Source organism: Acartia tonsa, chromosome 12, assembly GCF_053477335.1.
Source record: "Acartia tonsa isolate MP-2025a chromosome 12, ASM5347733v1, whole genome shotgun sequence".
NCBI classification, from domain to species: domain Eukaryota; kingdom Metazoa; phylum Arthropoda; class Copepoda; order Calanoida; family Acartiidae; genus Acartia; species Acartia tonsa.
In genome coordinates this window covers 47,926,991-47,950,789 of record NC_137271.1, presented here as the reverse complement: position 1 = coordinate 47,950,789, position 23,799 = coordinate 47,926,991, and the positions used below count along the sequence as shown (strand labels likewise).

At 29.7% G+C, this 23,799-nt stretch overlaps 1 protein-coding gene across 1 annotated transcript; it reads right to left on the bottom strand.

The window, feature by feature from the left end:
• Positions 1 to 718: 718 nt before the first annotated feature.
• Positions 719 to 23,360, bottom strand: LOC145333389 (adhesion G protein-coupled receptor L2-like). Its single transcript, XM_080178506.1, has 27 exons — positions 23,351 to 23,360; positions 22,810 to 22,868; positions 18,192 to 18,663; positions 17,874 to 17,951; positions 16,447 to 16,510; positions 16,263 to 16,315; positions 15,152 to 15,213; positions 14,991 to 15,067; positions 14,474 to 14,536; positions 14,047 to 14,114; positions 13,907 to 13,964; positions 13,505 to 13,607; positions 13,303 to 13,415; positions 12,878 to 12,930; positions 12,523 to 12,602; positions 12,366 to 12,455; positions 6,350 to 6,452; positions 5,990 to 6,071; positions 5,777 to 5,874; positions 5,214 to 5,300; positions 4,615 to 4,716; positions 4,442 to 4,496; positions 3,438 to 3,508; positions 2,859 to 2,925; positions 2,686 to 2,777; positions 2,323 to 2,423; positions 719 to 2,071 (listed from the first exon to the last, which is right to left on the bottom strand). The coding sequence occupies exons 1-27, from the start codon at positions 23,358 to 23,360 to the stop codon at positions 2,012 to 2,014; spliced, it is 2,421 nt and encodes an 806-aa protein (XP_080034632.1). The 3' UTR covers positions 719 to 2,011.
• Positions 23,361 to 23,799: the final 439 nt, after the last annotated feature.

Genomic DNA, 23,799 nt, shown 5'->3' with positions numbered 1-23,799 from the left:
TTGCTACACTGTTAAGATAACACAATATTGCTACAGTATTCTTAATGCAAGGTTTAAAATATGTAAGACGATTATAACATTAATTGCAAAGTAAAGCATCTGCTTAGTAATAATTAAGTTTAGGTTGTAGTTTCATCCTCATAAATTCCAATGAGTCTACACATGCAAAAGCTTCAAACAAAACTCTTAACAAAAATATATAGATTAAAGATACATCTTTATATTTTAATATTTGATATTATTATTAACAAGGAAGAAAATTTCCATAAAGCCAAGCTCTGAAGCAGCAACACAAACAAACATTAACACTTAGAGTGTAGAGTGTCGGACTGAATAATCAAATTATATATGTATAAAAGTCTAAACAAAATTGTTGTAAATTTTTTTTTGAAACTGCTTAAATGCAGGTTTATGTTTAACAACATATTTACATTTTAAAGACTTGATTATAGAGATGCTTTGCTTTCAATTTTAACTTTGTTGACATAAGATTCAGTATTCTAAAAATTAGATCAATAATAATATCACATAAAAATGTATGAAATGCACATTCTCTCTGAATTATACCTAACTACTACAGGAATCACCATGCAAAGTTTAAAATCAACATGCCTAAACAAAAAGAGCTAACCGTTACAGACTGATGGACGGGCGGATGGGCCGAACTTAAATATAGAAAAGCTTTGCTTTGAAAAATGAGAATATGGGAAAAAACTACTTTTTAATGCAAACAACTATATTAAAAAAATATAAAAATACATAGAACAATTAATAATTCCTAAATTACTAATTGTGGCCAATCCATTATTCTTTAATTCATTATATCAATAAATTCCTGGTCGGTAAAGCATGCCTGAGGTAATATCCAAGTTTTTTTCCTAGTTGAGTTGAATTCATTACAAAATTTTAAATATAAAGTTAAATATGAAAATATAAAGTTTTCAAATCAATAAGAATTTTTTGGTATTGGTGGTTTCATGATATTGCCTCTCAAGGGGTATTTTAGTCTATTTAAACAGAAGCTTTTCATATGTTAAAGATTGTGCCGCAGGTGCTATTGATGTGGCATTATTTTAAAAAACACGTAGCAATGATATGTCCTTAATGACTTACTTTTGATTCATTATAAAAGAAAATATATGCTTTTAGAGTGTGTAATACAAATATACAAAAATCATTTGGCCACCTAGTAGTAAAAGTTTGAACTAAAAGTTATGGAGGTTTCAGATTTGTAGAGGATTCCTATTGGTCAGCTGTTCCCTTTGCTTTGCTCCTATTGGCTGGGAGGTGTAACTATATATACAAGACTAAGCAAGCCGGGGGAATAGAAGTAATAAAGTTGTAGTAAATAAATTATTTAATTAATCAAGATGACACATTACAAATTAAGCACATATTGAAGCAACATTATTATTTTTTTTTCATTTAGTAAGACATTGATATGTATTTTTTTTTAAATATATCAAGGTGGGGCATAAATAGATTAAGCCATATTGAAAAAAACCTTAATTATTAAATTTAATGAGGCATTAATTTGTAATTTCTTTTTATTACAAAAATGTTGGCAAAAAAAATTAAGGCCATATGAGTCATTTTCTTTAAATATGTCACAAACATGACATATTAAAAATAAGACCATGTCAATGCATCATTACTAATGAAACAAAACCACATCAATAAATGCTGGGTAGAAATAGGAGAAAAGCTATTGTAAAAATATGATGAAATGCCCCTTGAAGGAGGTGATGTCACAAAACCAACAAGACCTGTTTTTTTTAACGAGTGAAAAAATTTATAAAAATTTAAAGCAAAAAAAAACTTTATGACTGAAATATCTGAATTTCCTACAGGCTTGCTTTGTACAAAAAATCAAATTATATGTTGGTAATAATATTCAAATCTATCTTTTAATCTATGATTATCATGAATTTAAAAAAGATATTTGATCCATTTATAAGAAATAAAAGTTGATTTTACTGCCTAGACATTTGAATATCAAATCCAAACAAATTTATAATCCTTGGACATTCTTTCTTCTGAAGTTCTTCTTCAGATTTCCATATATGTCTACCTGAAAATAAAATAAATGCTATTCATATGATAGGCATTCATTGCACAATATAAAATAGAACAGGAGAAGTGTTTTGACTTCTTGCGATTTCAAAGTTTCTCATATTAGCAAAACTATGTGCAGTAGTGATTTTATGGATTTAATGGCCTTTGTCATTGCAAATGTGAATTCACTAAAGAACCGTTTTAGACAACTTGATAAACAAAATGAAACAAAATCATAAAGAAATTTTAGATGTAAACAAGAGTTACCTCAGAGTTGAAAACAGTACTGTTCAACAAGATGAAGAATCCAGGGAAAACATTCAGAACAACAATTATGTAGCCAAAGACATGGGAGTCAGCAACAAAGGCTAAAAAGATACATCTATGTACATATATCCACATTAGAGTAGATTTTATATTACTGCAAACACCTTTTAACCAAGGTCCTGGGGTGACTACATTTAGGTCACATCCATGTTTAAAATTTATTTGAGGGGGAGTATCAATTAAATATTTCCATTTATCTTTACTTTTATAAAGTCAGTTCATCATTATGTAAATAAGATATTAAAATTTCTTATATTCAAGTTTAAGAAAAATATTTCAAGTTTATAAAGTGTACAAAATTACCAAAGACAATGTTGAGAGTCATCACGAAGGTTAGGACCAGTGTACTTCTGAAGGATTTCAGGAGATCCAAGATTATTTCACATGTTGTGTCACTAAATAAGTTAAATTATTATCCAATTAAAATATTTTAGCATTAGCAATCTAAATTTTCAAGTGAAAAATAAAACATTTACCTTGAGTTTTTCTTTACCCAAACATATGTCAAGACCATTCTAACTAAGCAAAGAAGCACTGCAACTCCTTAAAATTTACATTAAATCTTTTAAGGGGATAGGAAATTCAGGAGGAGGGGTTGTTGGAAAAATATTTTGCACCATTTTGTCTATTTGAAAACAATAATAGTTAAGATTTTTATAGTTTTCTAAACAAATGATAATGATTTTGAAGCAAACTAATGCTGATGAAAATAAATTAGGCTTTCTTAAGTTTGATTATAAAAACAATAAGCTTTTTTGTTGCAATTTCCAAATTATTGGGTTCATCAAACAGGTAATTTACAAGTTACAAGCAATATATCAAATAATTGGTCTCAACAAAATTATTAATAGATTTGTTACAACTTACAAATTTACAATTTAAGGACTTTATTTAAGAGATGATTTGCTTAAAATATTGTACCTTGTTAGTGTTAGATTATTACAAATTTGAAATATCTATGAGAATTCTAACATGTTTAATTAAACAACAATAGCTATTAATTCATTCAGATCTACAGAAAAGATTTGCTTTTAAATATTTTAAAAAAAATAAACCTATGGGAATGATGATTGCATATTCAGCCCAGTCATTCAACCAGCAACTGTCCACATGGCCTTCCACACTTCTGAAAATACATATTACAGTTACAATCTTAAAATTCAAATATTTCTATTCATAAATTTTTTCTTCTTAGAAGAAAATCATTTTGCTGCATGCATTTGAAAATATTGACCAGAGAAACATAAAAAAAAATAATTTTCTATTTGTTTTTTTTTTCTTTATCTTGTAAAATTTTAATGTATGTACAATTTAAGGGTTGATTTCCAACTTTTTTGGAATTTCACATTTTTTCACATTGGCAAGGGTTACTGGACCTATATAAAACCCTGTGAAACTTAAAACAGGTTTTTAAATCCAAAAACAATGGGCGCGCTGGGGGGGGGGGGAATAAAAAGTGCCCACCCCCTTATAAAACCAAAAATTGAAATTCCTTAAAACACAGGCATGTTGCATATCAAAATGACCGCATTGAAATGCTGATTATGAATCTGAAAACCGTTTTGAAAAATATTGCTCCTAGTTCTAATAAGAGCTTATTAAGTACCTAAAAAGGCTGATTTAGTCAAAATTGTTCATTTTGGTAGGTTATTTGAAATTTATTTCAGACTGAAACAATATTTTTCAAAACAGTTTTCAGATCTGTAATCAGCATTTCAATGCGGTCATTTTGATATGCAACATGCCTATGTTTGAAGGAATTTCAATTTTTGGTTTTATAACTGGGCGGGCACATTTTATAAGCCCTTGGATTAAAAAACCTCTTTCAATTTTCACAGGGTTTTATATTGGCCCAGTAACCCTTGCCAATGTGAAAAAATGTGAAATTCCAAAAAAGTTGGAACTCAACCCGCCTTAATGTACATTCATATTTGATAACAAGTATTGTGTTTGTTTGATTTTTAAAAATGCTAGTTAATTTAGCATTTGTTCAGCTCTTAACAGACAGACAAAGAGACATAATTGCATTTTTTTATAATTATATGTATCTATTGTTTACCTCCTTAGGTAGAAATAGGATTCATTTGTTAGACTAGTGATGAGCACTCCTCCAGCTAATAAAAAATATTAATAATAAATTATTTTTGATCAAATAAGATTAAAATTTCATTAAAATTGAAAGCTAAAATAAATTCTAATATATAAGAAAAGATTCTAATGAATATGCTTCACCTATGGCAAATGCTACACCATATGCAGCTATGGAAAGAAACTTCAGGTTCGTCTGTGGGGCATCCGAATTGTAGCAGTAGTACACTTGTGAAGAATCTATTACTAAAAATATAACAAGATTGTTAAGAATCAGTCTCATAGCATAGGGATTTCAACATGATAGGGCTACCCTGTACTCAATGTAACTCTGCCTAACCTAATTTCTATCAAGCATAAAATTATATGCTTGGAATTTGAAAGGAAACTCCTGTTTCTCAAAAAAGAAACTCAAAGAAAAAATCTTAATTCATTAGTACATTCAGATATATCTTATTTTGAATTTTAAAATGTTATTGTCATTTTATACATTTAAAATCTTACATAAGGATTCCTGGAGCATTAAAAATAATCCAAAATAAAATGTTTCCTCTTTACTTCATTTTTAATAAGGTGATTCTCAGGACAATTATGACACAAAAATGTATATTTTTTGGCAGTTTTCCAACATTCATTTTTTTTATTTGTAAATTATGAAACTTGTTGTTGATGAATATTTTAATTCTGTTTTTAAAATCAACAACTACATTGGGTTAGAAATATAAAAAAAATTACATTATTACCTATCCATGCATAGCAGGCCACAAACGCAAAATGGGATGCAGCTCCAAAACCCTCACAAACAACACAGGGTAAAATATCATTTCTACCTAGGAATTAATGAATATTCAAATTCATGACACACAGTATAACAGTGTCTGTACATTTGTATCAGAGAATAATTCCAAATTATATATGGTTTTAATAGGTAAAAATACTTATATTATTATAACCTATTTTTTTGTTAACTTTTAAAAGGATGGAAATTTGGCTTTGGGTTGAATGATTATATATTATTGAAGTATACCAGGTCAATTTTATTATACATTTACTTTAAGAGATAGAAAAGAATTTTAAAAACAACCTATAAAGTTGATGGATATGTCACTGTAGCTTATTGTAAAACAAAAAAAGAAATATTTGATATAAAATAGTATTGTTATCTTGCCATTAAAAACATTATTGAATATCTGCTTAGTGTCCAATTACTACAAAATTGTTTGACTTATTTGAGAATATATGATTTATAAACAAATGATTTTTGTCTCTCCCTTATTTACAGCTTCTATCAGTATTATTTATTTACCTACAAAGATTAGAAATCCAAGTTGTGCAAATGACATGCACAAGTTTACATTCTTCTCGGCAGACCTCTTCATATTCACTTCATCATCATCTTTGTCCCTAACAAAAAAAAAAAACATTCTATATTGAAAAATTCAGATTCAATTTAATGAAAAAGAATAATTGAAAATTTTTGGGAGAAATATGATAAGTTTCAAACAGTTTTTAAAATTACCTTCCAAAATAAAGTAACATTTCAGTGACAAGAATAGCCAAAATGGAGGAGGCACCAAATATGATGGAGAGAAGGTTAAGTACTGAAAAAAAAACTGTTCAAACCATTTCAATGTTTTTAGTAGAGCTTTTTATATGTTGGTTAAAGATAGCTATACAAATAAATAATCTTTGATGGCTCTAGAAGTCATATCACCATTATGTAGAGAGTTATAATTTCATGAAAGCTTTGTTTTTGCAATGAAGCATTTAAAAATAGCTCAAAATAATCAAAAAGTGTCTAGGAATGAAAGTTAAATGAATACGCTGTATAGTAGAGCAAGTCTTGTTTATTTTGTTTACTATTGAAAAATAAACTTACCAGGATCATCAGCTTTAACTTCATTGTTAAAATCCATCATGATTCCAAAACTAGTGAGATGATCACACACACATGTCACATTTTTCCCAAACACCTCTTTCCTCTGAATGATATGTAAGTTTGAGTAACTATCACTTAGAGTATAATCCCATTTTTAGCAACGCCACTCTTAAGGGGTGTTTTCTCATATTTTCACAGTAATTTTTGTACTATTTCTAGGTCCTGCAAGGGGCTTTAACCCTGCGAGACCAATTGCCTAACCCTGTGGGGCAATCACCATCCTAACCTAAAATATCCTATCAAAAGCCAATATAAAAATAGGATAAAACACCACTTAATAGGCATTGTCACAAAAGTGAAATCCAAATAATTTTGTTGTACTCCCAAACAATTATGTAAACTATGTTTTGATACTTTCCCTCAAGATGAGTACCTAGATGAGTATAAAAAAAAATAAAAATTTAGTGTTGGGCTTCTAGTTTTTGTTTGCTTGTTTCTAATATCCTACAATATAATTATTTCTGACGGTAGGATTTTAATGACTACTGAACTGAGTGAGTTTTCCTGTTTAAGGAAGCTCTCATGGGCTTGTAGTGGATTTAGGCTCTTCTAATTTTAAATTGAAGCTTTGGCATAGCTGCAGTCTACTTTTCTGTCTTTTTTGCCACTTTAAAGAGGCATGGCATGTGTGGGTTCTGAAATTAATATTTACCACTTAACTGAACCATTAATTTGTCTCCTTGACAAAGTATTAACTGCATTATTTGAATGTCTATAATATTTGGGAATCTATTTTCAAATGTATATACAGTAAATGATGACTTTCAAATCTAAACTTAATAATTTTGTTTTGTTTTACAGACAAATAAAGTAAGAAAAGTGGAGGAGGGGGTAGTTTTTTGTTCAGTGCTTGCTAGGATATTTAGAGAGTTTGTCAACAAATGGTTTGCATAATCATGTGAGAGTTTTTTTTACAATAAAATTATCTGTCGTATTCTTGGGTGTTTGGCTGTCAAACTTTTCAACAATGGTTTTATTAAGGAATCAAGAAAGAAAATATTGTGATCTAGTTATGTATCTAGTTCAAGAAAGAAAAAAAAAACATTGAAGATAACAACAATTGATCCTTTCAAGCACAGAAAAAATCAAGCCCTTTATTTTGAAATCAGGGATAAGGGATGGAAAATGTAGTAAAATATTATTTCAGGCCTATTTAACCACTAGGCTTAAAAAACTATCTATAGGAAGGTGCAATCATAAGTATTGAAAATTATATTAATGGCTTAAAAATGTTAGTTTAATATTAAGATGTTTTTTTTCTCCTAAATTTATTTGCTCCAGTCTGATTTTAGGATATGTTGTTTGCATTTTTATTAATGAGTAAAAATTATATTTGAAAATTTTATTTTATCATCACTAGTAAAATGTAGGTTTTTTAGCCAAAAAGATGAATACTCTGGAAATTCGAACTAATATCATTTATTTATACCTATATAGCGAGCCCCACGTTTTTATTTAAATCATAAGCGCATGGCCTAAAGAATAAATTGCATTTGAACTTGAGTGTATTTTTTCTTGACAAAAAGCTTTAAAATTATGTTTTTAAACTATAAAATTCATTTTTAGAAATCCGCAAGTTAAAAATGAAAAATCCGTGAAGCTTTTTAGTAATAAAATTCATTCTTAGTGTGATTGATTCTTCAATGACAAACATGCCATAGTTTACATTAGATCATTAAAAAGATCCGAAATAATTTGTGTTGCTTGTGAAAGAAAATTGCCAAGATAAAGAGAAAAATGAAACGTTGTTTGTTCTTGTAAATCTGGTACAAATGAAGGAACCAACAGGTCTTTGTAATACTTGTAAGACATATTTATCAACATATTTTTAATTATGAATTATAAATTAAAAGTGATGTGTCTATTAAAAGCAAAACTTTTCTAAAAATAGTGTTGGTTCGTTCGTCCGTCCAGTTTTTTTTCCCATTAACTTGGGCATTTTAAAATTGTCTTATTGATTTTAAACTTTGCATTGTGAATTCTGTAGTAGTTAAGTATTTATGATTTAGAAAACGTAGCAACTGTATAATCGTTACAAGAATGTCGAACTCAGTTTTTTAACAAATTTACTCCAATTTTGTTTTGACATTTAGAACATTTACATATATTATGATTATTCTATAAGTGTTAATGTTCGTTCGTCCTAGTGACCTATTCCAGTATGAGAATCTGAATTGCTATAATATTTTTTTTGAAATCTTTATATACTTTGAAATTTATCTTAGATTTTGAATGCCATCTTAGTTAATTATTAGTATTTCTATACACAAAAAAAACAAATATTATTGTGGATTTAAAAGAACTTCATATAAAATAAATGGATAAAACTTGTTGAAATGATGTTAGATCTTTGGAAAATAGAGGGATTTATTATAAGATATGAGAAAAAAATTAGGCCATGCACTATAGGTATAAATAAATGATTTCTGGTTGAATTTCCACAGTATTCATCTTTTTGGCTAAAAAACCTATATTTTACTAGTGTCATTTATTATTAAAATTCAAAATCAAATAGATAAATTTAGTAAAAGTGAATAAGCAACTGGGTAAAATCAACTTATTGTTCCATGACATGAGACATAAATAATATAAGAATTTAAAAAAAAACTTATAAAACGTTTTAAATAATCAAAAATATTCAAATAAATATGTAATGATGTTTATCAAAATTTGGGTCATCTCAAAAAACCCCTATCTCAGAAAACACCTATCTCAAAAAACGCCCATCTCAAAAAACACCCATCTCAAAAACGCCCACTAATGCCCATTATATTTTTAAAAATAAAGCCTAATTTATATATAGTATTCAATAGAATGATACAATTCTTGTCATTCATGATCTCTTACTTAAAACTCAAATAAACAGTTACCAAATCAATCAGTTAATAAACTATGTACAAAAATGTAAAATGGTAAACTAAAGAGTAGCTGCTATATTTAGAGAATAGGGATAGCTTAAATAAATGGGAGAAAATTATTGGAGGGAGAACTCATTAGAGGAAGGGGTTTAATTATTGAAACTCATTCAAAAGTATATCCTTTTTAATCTGGTAAAAATAAGAATGAATATAGGGATAAGACATTAAAATAACCTCACCCTATTTTTCCCCCAAAATCTATCAACAATGGAAAGTAAAATCTAAAAAAATGGTAAATTGCTTTATAATTCATAATAATTAGGTATTCTAAACTATTTTTTATTTTGATGAACAGCTATATAATTCTGATAAATTTAAAGCATATCATACTCAATAAATATTTTGTATATTATTTGTGTATGTAAATAATTATATAACATGAATCTAAGATTTCTTTTAAGCATAATAAAAACTAGAACAAAATGTTTTGTTTTCCAAACTATTTAACCCTTCTCTTACACCCTACTCAAATTTCACAACCCTATTTTGAAATTCACCCAACCAAAATTCCACAACATCTTTAAGAATATCTCTTAATAAATTTACTAGGTTTAGTCATATTTACAACATTTCAACCTAATATTCTGTTAATTCAAGATATTATGTCACATGATAAAGAAAATAAAAAAGTATGTTTTAATAGAGCTCATAGTTGTTCATCTTATTGTAATAACTGAAAAGTAAAACAAGAATTAACTATGTAAAAGTTTTTGTTATTCAATTGTGATAAATTTTCAAAATGCAAACCTTTAGTATGTTGTTGCTCAAAATGCTTCAAAAAATAAAAAAAGTGCCTAAGGAATGTACAAGAGTGATATTATACTTTAGGGATAGATATTTCAATAAGAAGATTTATTATGTACATATTATACAATATTCACAATACCTTCTTAGACTGACATGTTTCACTACAAGATAATTTTTTAAAAATGTAGTGGGCATCTTATGAAAAAGGTGTTTTTAGAGATAGGCGAATTCTGAGATGGGCATATTTTGAGATAGGCGTTTCAGAGATAGGTTGGACAAAATACAACAGTTCATTTATAAACTACCAAATGAAAATTCAAAGCTACCCACTTTTAAACAAATGATCCCTCTATTTTTGTTTCTTTTATATGGACCTTTTTGAATGTACAACTCTGAGTAGACTTGATAATTAAGCTGATGTGATCAAACACCATTTGTCATGTTTTTTTCTTATTATTGTTTTCTATAATAGTTTAGATTGTTTTAAAACCTATTTCTTTAATATCATATATAAACATAAATGTATCTAGTAAAATCTAACTTAACATAACCTAAAGTATTAAACGTAAATAACTGAGTGAGGACAAAACCGCGACAAACAAAACTGCGACAGGGACAAAACCGTGACATAACAAAACCGCGACAGGGACAAAACCGCAACAGTGACAAAACCGCGACAGTGACAAAACCGCGACATTGCAAAAAAATCTATAATAAAAAATCTTAACCCTTAACGGTCGGGGGGGGGGCGTTGAACGCCCCCCCATCCGGTTTTTTCTATCTCATTTTCTGTGTGTGAAAGATAAAGAGCCCAAACTGCTTGACTTTTTAAGTTTGGGTATGACACATAACTGAGAGTTGGAATTTTTTGAATATCTCTATCCTGGCGGGCTCAGGATGCCAGCAAACCTGGCAGGGTCATCCAGGTAAAGATCAAAAATATTTTTTTGACTTAAACAAAGCATTTTATCTTACCAAAATACTAAAATATCCTCTAGTAGTACATCCTCATATTAAATACAGGTGTTCAAGTCAATTTCAGGTTCCAGGTATGATCCTGCAGGTCCTGATCCTCCAGGTCTCCAGAAATCTTTAAAAGGCTCCTGTGGCCGCAATTTTTGACTTAGAGACTTCAAATTTTAAACTTAAGCTTTTCTTACATGTCTACATAATGTATTAAAATTTCATAAAGATCCGCCGCCGTTTTCCCGCCAACCGCCGACTGCGGCGGCTGGCAGCTGCCAAGTACAGCTGCGGCCGCTGAAATTTATGTTTTGATATTTCAAACATAAAATTTACATAAAAATAAACATTTTCTGCAAAAAAAATTTTCTTCTAGCTTCAAAAATAAAAAAATTACAGCCGTTTGAAATTTTTAAGTAAAAAAGGACCTAAAAACAAAGGTTGTTAAATAAAAGGGTGAAGGAAGCGAAAATTGACCTTGACTTACTTAAGGTCGAAAATTCATCATAACACAGGGGACTTGCACAAAAAATTTTAGCCCACTAGCTCTAATAGGAACTGAGATAATAGGGGGGGGCGTTGAACGCCCCCCCCCCGACTGATTAAGGTGCGGCAAGGGGCCCGACTGTAAAGGGTTAATGCTAGAAGGTCATGGCCGCAGAGCTCGGCCCCCTGGCCTGCCTAGCCGCGGGCGCTCGGCCCCCTTGCCTATAACCTAACCTAACTTAACCTATATGTTTGAATGTTTAATGTACATTAACTTATTTATAGTTTAGAATTTCGTGGATTTTACAAAAAGGGGTTGGTAGATTTTTTTCAAATTTTTAATATTTTTTTTACAATAGTTAGGTTAGGTTAGGTTATGGGCAAGGGGGCCGAGCGCCCGCGGCTAGGCAGGCCAGGGGGCCGAGCGCTGCGGCCATGTATTTCTACAAAAAAAATCCTACATAGTTATATTTCTGTTATTTTTTAACTGTCGCGGTTTTGTAACTGTCGCGGTTTTGTTTGTCGCGGTTTTGTCCCCACTCTTAAATAACAATACCCTCTTGTTTTCTATTTATTTCAAAATAAGGGCAAGGGTTAGATTATGTATATGAAAAAAAAAGCAGAAAAAACAATCTGTACTTAGGATTTTTGGTAATGGAAGTTGCAAAAAGAAAGCCTATAAAAGATATACTGCAATGCTAGTTCCGTCTCTCTTCAAGAAAACATTATTACAAAAATTGATGTGATACAAACATGTAATGTAAAATATTTATCATAAATTATATTTCTTTTAACATGAAGTTGGTTTCAACCTCCCAACTCTTATAATAAATAATTCTTACCACACATCCTTTGGTAGACCACTCATTTTCTTCAGTATCCAAGTAGATACAATCTGGATACCCAGGGATAAACTGGCACCCAGGAATATTCTTAAAGAATTATGGTATACAAAATAATATAATTATTGATAATTTTTATAGATATCTTCAATTTTACCTCATATACATCTCCCATATTAAAAGTTATAGTTGAGATCAGGTTGTCCTTGCTGTAACTTCCATTGTTAATGGTCAGTCCTATTAAAATTTTAAATTTCTTTCTGTTTACTAATTAGGAATTAACAATATGCAATTCATGTTTATTTATCAAACTATAGATATGGAATAAAATCGCTGGTAATTTGTAAAGGTGAGGGAGAATCTTTGTAGTTGCTATAAATATTAAAAGTCAGAAGATTTTAAATATTGAGTGTGAATTTAGCTGATTAAAAATTTTCTTCCTTCCCCCCCCTCATCCTATTTCTGCTATAATTACTAAATTGTGCATACCCTTTAATATTATCTTAAATTACCTAGGAGTCTATCACCAAGCATACCTCCATTGTTGAGTGAATCCATTGGCAAACTTAAAAAAAAAATGTTTAAAATATAATTAAATAGACTAATTAGAAGCTAAGAAAAAGTTAAAAAGCTAACTGACTCTTAATTTTGAATTGTTACTTTTTAGATTTTAAATTCTTCAAAATATTTAGAGTCAAACCTTTACTATACAGATTATGTAACATTAATGATTTCTTTATTGGTGAAAACAAAACATTTTTTTATGTAAATTAAAAAAAATTTTATTGAGACGTTCAAACTTTTCAATAATTGCAAAAAACTCAAATATTCTCTAGCATATTAGTTTGTAATTTTTTTTAGCTAGTTTTTTTTCTGAAGTGTATTAATCTTATCCTTGTTGTAGATTACATATTTGAATAATAGTAAATTAACTTACTCTGCAAATATAGGAGAGTTCTTGTCATTGACATCTTGTTTTGACTTGATTGATGTCACCACAAAAATATTACAATCTCCTTTCTCCAATTCCAACTCAACACATATTGTTCCCTGAATAACATACATAAATTCTTTGATTATCTCTATTAGTGTTGATAATTGGATATTCAATTATCCAAAACATCTTAATATATGATTACTTGGTTAAGTTGAAAACAGTATTCATTTGAATCTTGATTTTTGACTAGAGTTTTCACTTGAAGCTCTATTGCTGCAAATTGTTCAGTAACTGTATCTTCACATCTTAAAAACAGAATTAAATCTTGAGTTTACTTTAACAAAGTTTAGGTACAAAGACTTATCTATTTTTTTTATTTTGTTTTTTTCTTTTCTTTCTCTGCCTGGTTTTCCTTTATTTTCAACAAAAAAATTAAAACAATTTTAACCCAACTAGAAATGTAATGCTTTACACATTCTTAATGAAAATATAACCTAAAATGTTTATGTAATCATAGGTATATTTAATCTGCTTACTAATCTCTAATTCAATGAAAGAATTTTCTCAAAATTTAGATTGGATTAATAGAATAAAATGAGATTACCTAGATTTAGTATAGGCTAATGCTTTTCCCAGCTTGTACCCCACTTGATCAATTGTTTCTAAAATAAATTGTAAAGATAATAAAAAAGATTTAAATAATATGCAAGAGGATAAAAATTACTATTAAATGCATATTCATACCTAGATTCTTAACTACAGTTTTCATTTTAGTTTCCATATCAGTAATTTCCTCCCAGCCAAGATAAGACCTAGATATGTTATCAATTATATTTTCCATGGTGTATTTCATTTTGCCAACATATGTAGTGACTAATTTTTATTGAGTAATTGATTTAGGACATGAAAAAATATTGGTTTGGCATAATTATAATACCATATCCTTTGGTGATCTAATATAACTTTCAATTTTATTGTTCTGATATATTTTGCCCTTTCCTAAATCACTTAAATGAGGTTACATTCAATTAAAAAAAAAACAAAAAAATATAAATAGCTAACAAGGTAAAATTAACTTTCATTTAGAAATTCTATACCCTACCCCTACCCACAATAAAAAAATTAGACATCTTTCAACATAAAATAAATTATTTATAGGATACTTTTATACCTAAAAATCTGATCTGTCACATTCAGGTATGTGTTGACAAAATTGGTATCATAGCCATCTTCACTATTGTACATAAAAAAATATTAGACTTATAAGCCCTCATTATTTTCAATTGATTTTAAAATGGGGTGGAGGGTTCCAGTGCTTGACAGGCACTTTAACTGCTTCAAAGCTTTTTATAATTATGTAGACAGAATTCTGCAGAAGCTGAATGAAATAAAATCAGGGTCATATTTACCCAAACTATTAATAAATTTTTCATTAATCTAAACAAAAAAGTAAATTATACATTATATGACCTACTACATGTTACATTACCTGTAATATGTTCTTGTAACAAATAAGGCCAAGAGCCAAAAAAAAATTAAATTTAAATTACATTTTCCATAAAAAATATACTCAAAATCAGTATTTGTAGAAAAGCAGTATTTTAAACAAGAACAACAGGAAAGAATGAAAGAAACAAGGCTTCCTGAAAAACTCTTTATTTGGCTTAACAATTCAATGCAAACTTTACCTGGACTCATTTTGTCCATCAAACACAAGTTTATCTAATGCCTCTGTTAATCTGATTATAGTTCCTCCAAATTGCTCCTAATCAATATAAGAAAATAGATAACTTACAATGATAATTACTTTAGCTTTTCTAGGTTAGAGATTCGAGAAAAAAGTCAATACCTTGTTATCCTGGCTCAATTCTTCGTTTATGTAATCAACAATCTGATTGTCTGTATTGGAACCTTTAAAAACATGACTTGAATGTATTGTGTTAGATTATTTAACTGTAAAGTAAAGTTTTAGAATCACAGACTTTAACCCATTAGTGCAAACCAATTTTTATTGCCCGGTTCCAGAAAACCAAAAAAAACTGGTTCCTAGTTTCTTAATAGCATCATTTGACAGTATGAATCCCCCCTCTATTACCCTAGTTTTCATTTCCCCCTGGAGCAGGCAGTTTTGCTTACTTCCGTTTGCTGGTATAGCTCGACAAAAATGGGTTTTATTAACCAAAAAGGGGTGGTAAAAGAGTGGTACCTATAGCCAAAACACTAAATGTCATATATATTGTTTTGTATCTTACTTGTAGCTCTATAGATTACATGAGGTTATGTAGTTTTCAATTACGGATCGTACCGTAGTATTAGAAACTGTTCATCTCACTTTGGGCGTTCAAAAATTACATTTTTAATTTTTGGGGCCAAAAAACCGGGTATTTAGAAAAAAAAACGGGTTTTAATGCTGGCGGAAACCGCCCAAAAACGGGTCACTACGCCCATTGGGCTTTTATAACCATGCCGAACCCGGTTTTATCGCAACTTTCCTGTCCACGCCACTAGAGAAATCTTATTTTTGACCAAAATACAGACAGGGATGGAAATCAAAAAGAGATGCATTGTTATAAATACAAATATATAATCATAAAAATCATCAATCTTAGCTCAAAAAAAAGGCAAAAAAAGAAATATAATTACCTGCCTTAGAACACACTGACAAACAAAAGGAGAGACAGACAGAAGAATGCCAAATAACTATTCTCAATTATTCAGAATTCAATTCAAATTTTGTGAAAGTTAGATAACAACAAGACAACTGTAGCTGCCTTACTTACAAAGTTTGAATTTCAGATGTCTTACTTCTTTGGGAACCATTCAGAGATGTCATGTAAAGTGTACTTTCTTTTATTAAGATATTGTACCAACACAATGATCTTATTATTTAAGATAATCATAATTTTTACTTGAAGCCTTTAATCACTGTTTGATAACATAACAGTTCAAAATATTTTTACCTTCATTTATCATGTTGTCTATGTCCTCTACCCAGGATTCAAAACATTGGCTCCTAAAAATAATTTTTGTTTTAACCTATCCCACAATTGTTAAGGCCATTTGTTAAAGAACATCTAGGAACATTTTAATTCTTTTAATTTAGGATGTTAATATTTTTATTGTTGGTTTTAGATAATAACTTACCTATCAGGCTCTGAACTGTTGAAATCTCCTATTATTCCATCACAAAACCAAAACGAATATCCTTCTGAAATATTTCATAAAATAAAATACCTCAATTCTCATATCTCTATGTACATTTAAGGTTTAGTTACATAAAAAACATTTCTTTGCTTTTCTTAAAATACTTTTCAGCTACCTGTATAAACTCTGTAGCACATACAAGGTGTTTCAAAAAAAAACTGCGTTTTCCGGTTTTAAGAAACAACCAGTAGGAGTACGAAAAAAATAATTATATATTCATATTTTCTATAAAATTATGGATCAATTATATAAAAGGTGTTTTTTGATATCTCTTAAATCAAAAGCGCTTTTTAAAGCTTAAAGAATTCAAAATGTATGCGTGTTGCTTTATTCTGGTAGAATTTAGGTTTATAATGTTCAATTAAATTCTTCTTTTTACTTGAAAACAACATTATATCATGCCCAATGAAATATTCTAATATTTACATTTAAAATCTAATTTAATAAAGCTTTTTAAAGAATAAATAACCAATTTTATTTTTGCTTTAATTACGATTCGATTACGATCATTCAATTATGCACCCATAACCGTTACTCCTACCCTGCCCCCTTTAATCTCTTAATCCCTTTTAATTTGACAGTTGTGACATATCAACCTAATATGATATAATTAGAAGCACTTTTAACGACATTTTCAAACTAAGATAGCTTGCTTATTTTTTAAGATATTAAAATAAATTAAAAAGTGACTTATTTTATTTATCAATGTGCATCAAATTAAATAAGATTTTTTAATAAAAATGCCTTTGCCATAGAGAAATAGAAAAAACTAAATTTTGAAGAACCTAAAAAGCTCTTTGCATGGAGACAAAAAAAAGAATTTATGTTAAAAGCTCAAATGGGTACATTGATTTAAGCACTTACTACTTTAATATTGCACTTTTCAACCTATATGTTGCACAATAAATGAGTTATTTGATTATAATTGTTATCACAGTTTTAGCATCAGGCATTTTTACCCTACATATACCTTTCAGTACAGCCGCATTGTTATAGATATCGAAAAACACCTTAAGTAAATGTTATGTACATTTTTACAGAGAATATGGAAATATAATTATTTTTTTCATGCTCCTTCTAGTTGATTCCCAAAACTGGAAAACGCAGTTTTTTTTGAAACACCTTGTATATACTAAATTCCTTATTTTGATTAAACTAAATATTTTTCAGAAGACTGACTTTTATATATTTTATTTACATAAACTAATCAACTGTAGATAAATTGGAAACAAATTCAAGCTTACATTTACAAATTCAGGTACAAAAGGATCACCTAAAAATTTAATTAGAAAATAAACCATTTCTTTTTCTAATATCATAGTTTGGTAATCTAAACCCTAAACATTGAAATTGACAGTATACTGCACCTGTGGAATTAGAAGTTTCAGAACAGTTTTTTATTGCTAGTTCATCAACTAATGCAACCCATTCAAGACCACGTTTATCTGTTAATAAAATATTTAACATAATATTACAAATGCAATAAGTAATGCAACTTTGAAACTCTATGTAATGCTAATAGGGCCTTTGGTTTACATTCTTTCTATGGAATTTCAAAACTTGAATTTTGTTTTAATCTCAAAACATCATTTTATATAATTCAGAATAGTAATAACCTATTCTATTTTAAAAGAATTTAATAGAATAATTTTATGCCTGCTCTGTCCATTGATGTATTTTATTACCTTTTTTTGTACATTCTCCAACTGTTGTTGTTGTTGTAGTAGTGGTGGTAGTTGTTGTTGATAGAGTTGTAGTAGTTGTTGTAGCAGTGGTAATGGTGGTTATTGTTGTTGTTTTACTATTGGTAGTAGTTATTGTTGTAGTAGTGGTAGTTAATGTAGTAGGAGTTGTTTTTGTTGTAGTAGTTATTGTTGATAGAGTTGTAGTACTGGTAGTTGTTGTTGTTGTAGTAGTGGTGGTAGTTGTTGTTGATAGAGTTTTGGTTGTTGTAGTAGTGGTAGTAGTTGTTGTTGATAGAGTTAAAGTAGTAGTTGATTTAGTGGTGGTAGTTGTTGTTGATAGAGTTGAAGTAGTTGTTGTAGTAGTGGTGGTAGTTGTTGTTGATAGAGTTGAAGTAGTTGTTGTAGTAGTGGTGGTAGTTGTTGTTGATAAAGTTGTTGTTGTTGTAGTAGTAGTGGTAGTTTCTAATTGTCTCTGAATAATAGAAAGATATCATTAAGAATCAATAATTTATATGTCATAGTCATTAGAAGTTAATAATTAATGGCTTATTTTCTTCATTTTTTAGACCATTAATAGAACAACAAGAAAAAATATTTTAGTTTATATTTAAAAAGTTCAGTAAAATAAAAAATTCAAAACTTAGATGTCAACATCTAGAAATGGTTTTAGCTCATTAGCGCATTTTCCTTATGTTCAAATCTTCTATCCTTTTCAAGAATGGCTTCAAAACCTTTTAAAATTGAGATATAGAGCTATTGGGGATAAGTACAAGAACATATTAATATTTGAAGGCCATATCTCTACCAGGGCATGAGAAGTGCCCACAATCAACTTTGAAGTGTTTTGCCACCATTCTAGCATAGGATAGAAGAATTGAGCATAAGAAAAATATGCTAAAACCAATTTTAGCTGTTGACACCTATGTTTTGAATTTTTTACTGTACTTTTAAATAAAACAGAAATATTTCTTTGTTGTTCTATCAATGGTCTTAAAAACGAAGAAAATAAGCCATTAATCATTAAAATCTGATAACTACTAGAGGGGTAAAATTAATTTCAAAAAAGTTTGCATAAAAAAAACACACTGTATAACCCTATTGCTGGGGTGTTGAGACATTCCTATTCTTTGAGGCACTGAAAGTCAAAGCCAAGATTGGCAGAAATGTTTCCAGATTATATAAATGTGCAGTTAATTGTTTTCTTTATAAGTATCCAATTAACTTTAGTTGGCCTATCTCACCACCTTTATTTACAAATTCTTATCAGTATATGTAAATTATTTTTGATAAAAGTACAGTCTGATAAAAGTATATCATAAATCCTAAAAGTGTATCATCTAACAAAATAAAAAGAGTATAATCATCATTAACGCTTACAGATCGGGCCCCAATTCCCACCTTATCAGATCAGGGGGGGGGGGGTCAAAGAGCTTCCCCCTCTATCTCGGCTCCTGTAAAGATAAAGACGTAAAAAAATTTTCTTGTGGTTTATGTGTATTTTTAGAGAAAATTACTTTTTCTAGTCATAGCGGTCAGACCACTCCTTAGCCGCTTTTTAGCGGCCAGCCGCTTAATTTTAAAACAGCTGTAGATCAGCCAATTTTGCAGCCAGGATAATCAAATTTTAGGACGAACTTTTATTTTTCATAACAAAAAATTTACTTTTTCTGATCATCGGAAACCGCCATTACGGCGGTAAAACGGCGGTTGGTGGCGCCAATTAATATTTTTATCTGTTTATTGTTGCTCAAGGATTAACCAAAAAAATTTATAGGTCACTAGCTGTAATAGAAGCCACGATATTCATGATATATGTCTATAGCAAAAGCCGAACAAAAAATCGGTCATAAAGTCGGTCTGTGAGTGGTCAAATGGTCACAACACCACTTTTCTCAGTAGGTCATTGATATCTAAGTATTCACCAAAAAATTTTTAGATTTCTACCTTTGACCGGACACCACGACCGAAACAGACCAGATATCCTAATAAAATCAACTCTTGCCAACGTATAATTACTAAACTTAAAAAGTCATAAAGTCACAGCTCCACATCTTACCTACAAAAAAAATGAGATTGAAACCCCCCCCCCCCCCCCAATCTGTAAGGGTTAAAATAATTTAAATGTTGAGATTTTCAATGTATTTGTTAAAAGAATGTTTTTAGTTGATTAGTACAGCTAAAGGTGCTTTAGAATATATGTTTTTTATTCATTTTAAAGTATAAAAATTGAAATCAAGTAGGATGTACAGACATCAAGAAGATTTTATATCAGTGTCATGTGTGACGTTGGGTAGTCAAGCCTTAGGGTAGAAGACAGACATTCAACGGGATGGAAAACAGTATAGCCATCTAAATAAATCTCCTGAATATCAAATCATATTCTCAAATAATAGATTTATATAGACAAACATAAATCTATAAAATTCAAAATGAACAAATTTGAACATATTACACCAACATAAATTTTGATATGTTTGACATTTTTTAATTGATAACCCACTTGGCTGTTTTAGCGGTGTATATCATGGGTTTTGGAACCCTGTCAAGTGGAGTTTGATCCCTACACCCCATTTCAGCACGTTTTTTTCTAGATGCCAAATTAACATATAAGAAAAAAATACCCTTTTCATTTTCAACTTTTCAAAAAAAAAGGGTATCTTAAAAAAACCCATTGCTTCACTGTTTTCAATAAAAATCCTATAGTTTTGGTCAACAATGAATAAAAAATAATCCAATTCAAGCTCAAGCAAAGACATTAAGAAAACCTTATAAAGGTCTTAATTCTTTTAATAATTCTACAAATAGAGATTGTTTTTTCTTTTTTGATATGTATTTCCATATTCACAGTATTTTAGGATAGCAGGTGTTTCTAGTATAAAAAAGAACAAGTGATTCAATAGCTTATCCTACCAATTACTCAAGTCTTATAAAAGCTATGACCATAAATTTATGAGATGTGATTGAAAATTTAGATACACAACAAATTAGACTATTTACAGTGCTGAATTATTCATTTTTGAAAATTCAAAAGGAAGATAAGCATCCATACTTTATAAATCTTTGAAAAAGTGTTAATTATAAATTATTTATAAAGCTAGGGAGGGAGGAATGAACTTGTAATCATTGCTAAAAAAATTTTGCAATGGAGTTGGATAAATCCCTCCTTGGAAATGGTCCATCTTAGCTGTTTACATCTTATGAAATGTATGTCTTCTTAATTGTGTATACATAAGATTTTTGTATGTTTGTGTATATATTTATTATGCTTGTATTACTAGGTGCTTTCCCTCAAAATGCTTAGCAAGCACAATAAATCCCTAATACCTTTTTTTAAACAAGGATTTGTTTTGTAGTGCCTCTAGATGCAGTACCCTTCCCCTGATAGTCTACCCTTTATTCAATATAATCTGACCAAAAATGAAAAACACATTTGAATTACAATTTTATTTAATAAAAGGGTGGTTGGTGGTTTCTTTGCAAGCCAGGAACTTTAACCCTTATAGATTGGGGGGGAGGGGGCTCCAAGAGCCCCCCCTCTAGTTTTTTCAATCTCATTTTTTTTTAGGTAAGATGGAGAGCTGTGACTTCATGACTTTTTAAGTTTAGTAATTATACGTCAGTAAGAGTTGATTTTATTAGGATATCTGGTCTGTGTCGGTCGTGGAGTTTGGTCAAAGTTGGTAAGGTAGCACCAAAATTTGAAAAAATTCTGAATAAATCTTAATTTCTACATTATGACTTTTGTGTATAAGTTAGAAACCTAAATTTTTTTTGGTGAATACTTAGATATCAATGACTATACTATAGACATATATCATAAATATTGTGGCTTCTATTACAGCTAGAGACCTATATTTTTTTTGGTAAATCATTGAGCAACAATAAAAAGATAAAAATAATAATTGGCGCCACCAACCGCCATTTTACCGCCGTAACCACCAAAAATAGCGGTTTCTGTTATTTGCCGTTTTTCGGCGATGATCAGAAAAATTAATTTTTTTTGTTATAATGAATAAAAGTTCGTCCTAAAATTCGGTTATCCTAGCTACAAAATTGGCCGCTCTACAGCTGTTTTACAATTTAGCGGCTGGCTGCTAAAAAGCGGCTAAGGAGCGGTCTGATCGCTATGACTAAAAAAAGTAATTTTCTCTAAAAATACACATGAACCACCAGAAAATTTGTTTACGTCTTTATCTCTAACAGGAGCCGAGATAGAGGGGGAGTCTCTTTGAGCCCCCCCCCCCCCCCCATCTGATAAGGTGGGAATTGGGCCTGATCTGTAAGGGTTAAGGGAAATTAGTGACTATGCCCAAAAGGCCTCTAAAAATATTTTTTTTTTTTATTTTAAATATCTAATTTGAGAAATAATTTGTCTATTTTAGGATCAGCTGTTTTTTATTCATTATTCTATGACACTGCAGAACTATTTCAAAAAGAGACAGAAAAACATCCTGTTAATTTATTATAAGGAATATCTGCTTCTCTATAAATTGTTCAGCCGAGATTTACAACAAATGGGTTTTCTGTTTTTGGCCTTTTCTTGTTAATTTTCATCCTTTTACCAATAGAAATTGTTCATTCTTTTTGGAGATTTATTTTTATTTCTATTATTTTTTACCTTGCAATAAGAAGAATCCAAGTTATTTGCACAGACCCATTTAGTGTTTGGCACAAAGGCTAAACAAAAATAACTAATAATGCAAATTTCAACACAAGTTGAAAGAATTCATGAACACATTAAAAGTTTTGTTCATGACAGCTATGACAGTTAGGTAGCTGAAATTATTCCAGTTCACTCTATTGAACATACAGGGGATTGCAAAAATCGGCCAAAAAGATATCTTTATATATAAAGATGAAATGTTAAAGGTCAAATTATTAATAACAGTTCTGCCTTTATAAAAACTGTTTCAACCTCCTAACTGTCTGAATCTGATTTATGTGTGCTGTATACAATCTTATCTAGAGAAATTTAACTGTATACACATATCATCATTATAATCATTAATCCAAGCCTCAGGCTCCTTGTGCCAACAAATGACAAATTAGAGCAGCATTGTTTTACAGTAACCCCCATTTTCCTATTTTGAAATAGATTGAAAAAATGGGGAAGGGTAAAACTTATGTCTCATTGAGTGTAAGGGTTAAAAAATCAACACCTGCCTTCATTAAAATTTATCTACATAATACTTCGGGGGAGGGGGTTGTGATTACCAGGTACTTTTTGGTAAACCACCATCAAATGTTTCAATTTTATTAATGTATCTATGATAATAGGTGAGCACATGGGGATATAGGGCAGTTATTGGCAAGAACATTTTTATAATACCTCACTTTGTTCCATCTGTCTTTGTTTTCTTATTATTATTAGCTACTGCGCCCCTAGCAACTAGGGGCTATATATTGGAAGGGATATGTCAGATAAATATTTTAAAACCATGCTCAGGCTTTTTAAAAAAAAATAGCCTAAAACCATCCCAGGACCTAAAAGAAGCTTTACATGAGGACCATATTGGTTCCACAGTTAGCAAGATCCTTGGCTACAGATAAAAAAGCTTACTATTTATTAATAGGATAGCAAAATATGCTTGGTGTTGATTCTTGTCTA

Bases quoted from the DNA above. Each gene is read 5' to 3' on its own strand.
- LOC145333389 (XM_080178506.1), bottom strand. The intron at 15,068-15,151 runs GTATTGACTTTT...TATATTGATTAG, and splicing joins AATTGAGCCAGGATAACAAG to GAGCAATTTGGAGGAACTAT. The intron at 14,537-14,990 runs GTAAAGTTTGCA...TATGTACAATAG, and splicing joins GATGGACAAAATGAGTCCAG to TGAAGATGGCTATGATACCA.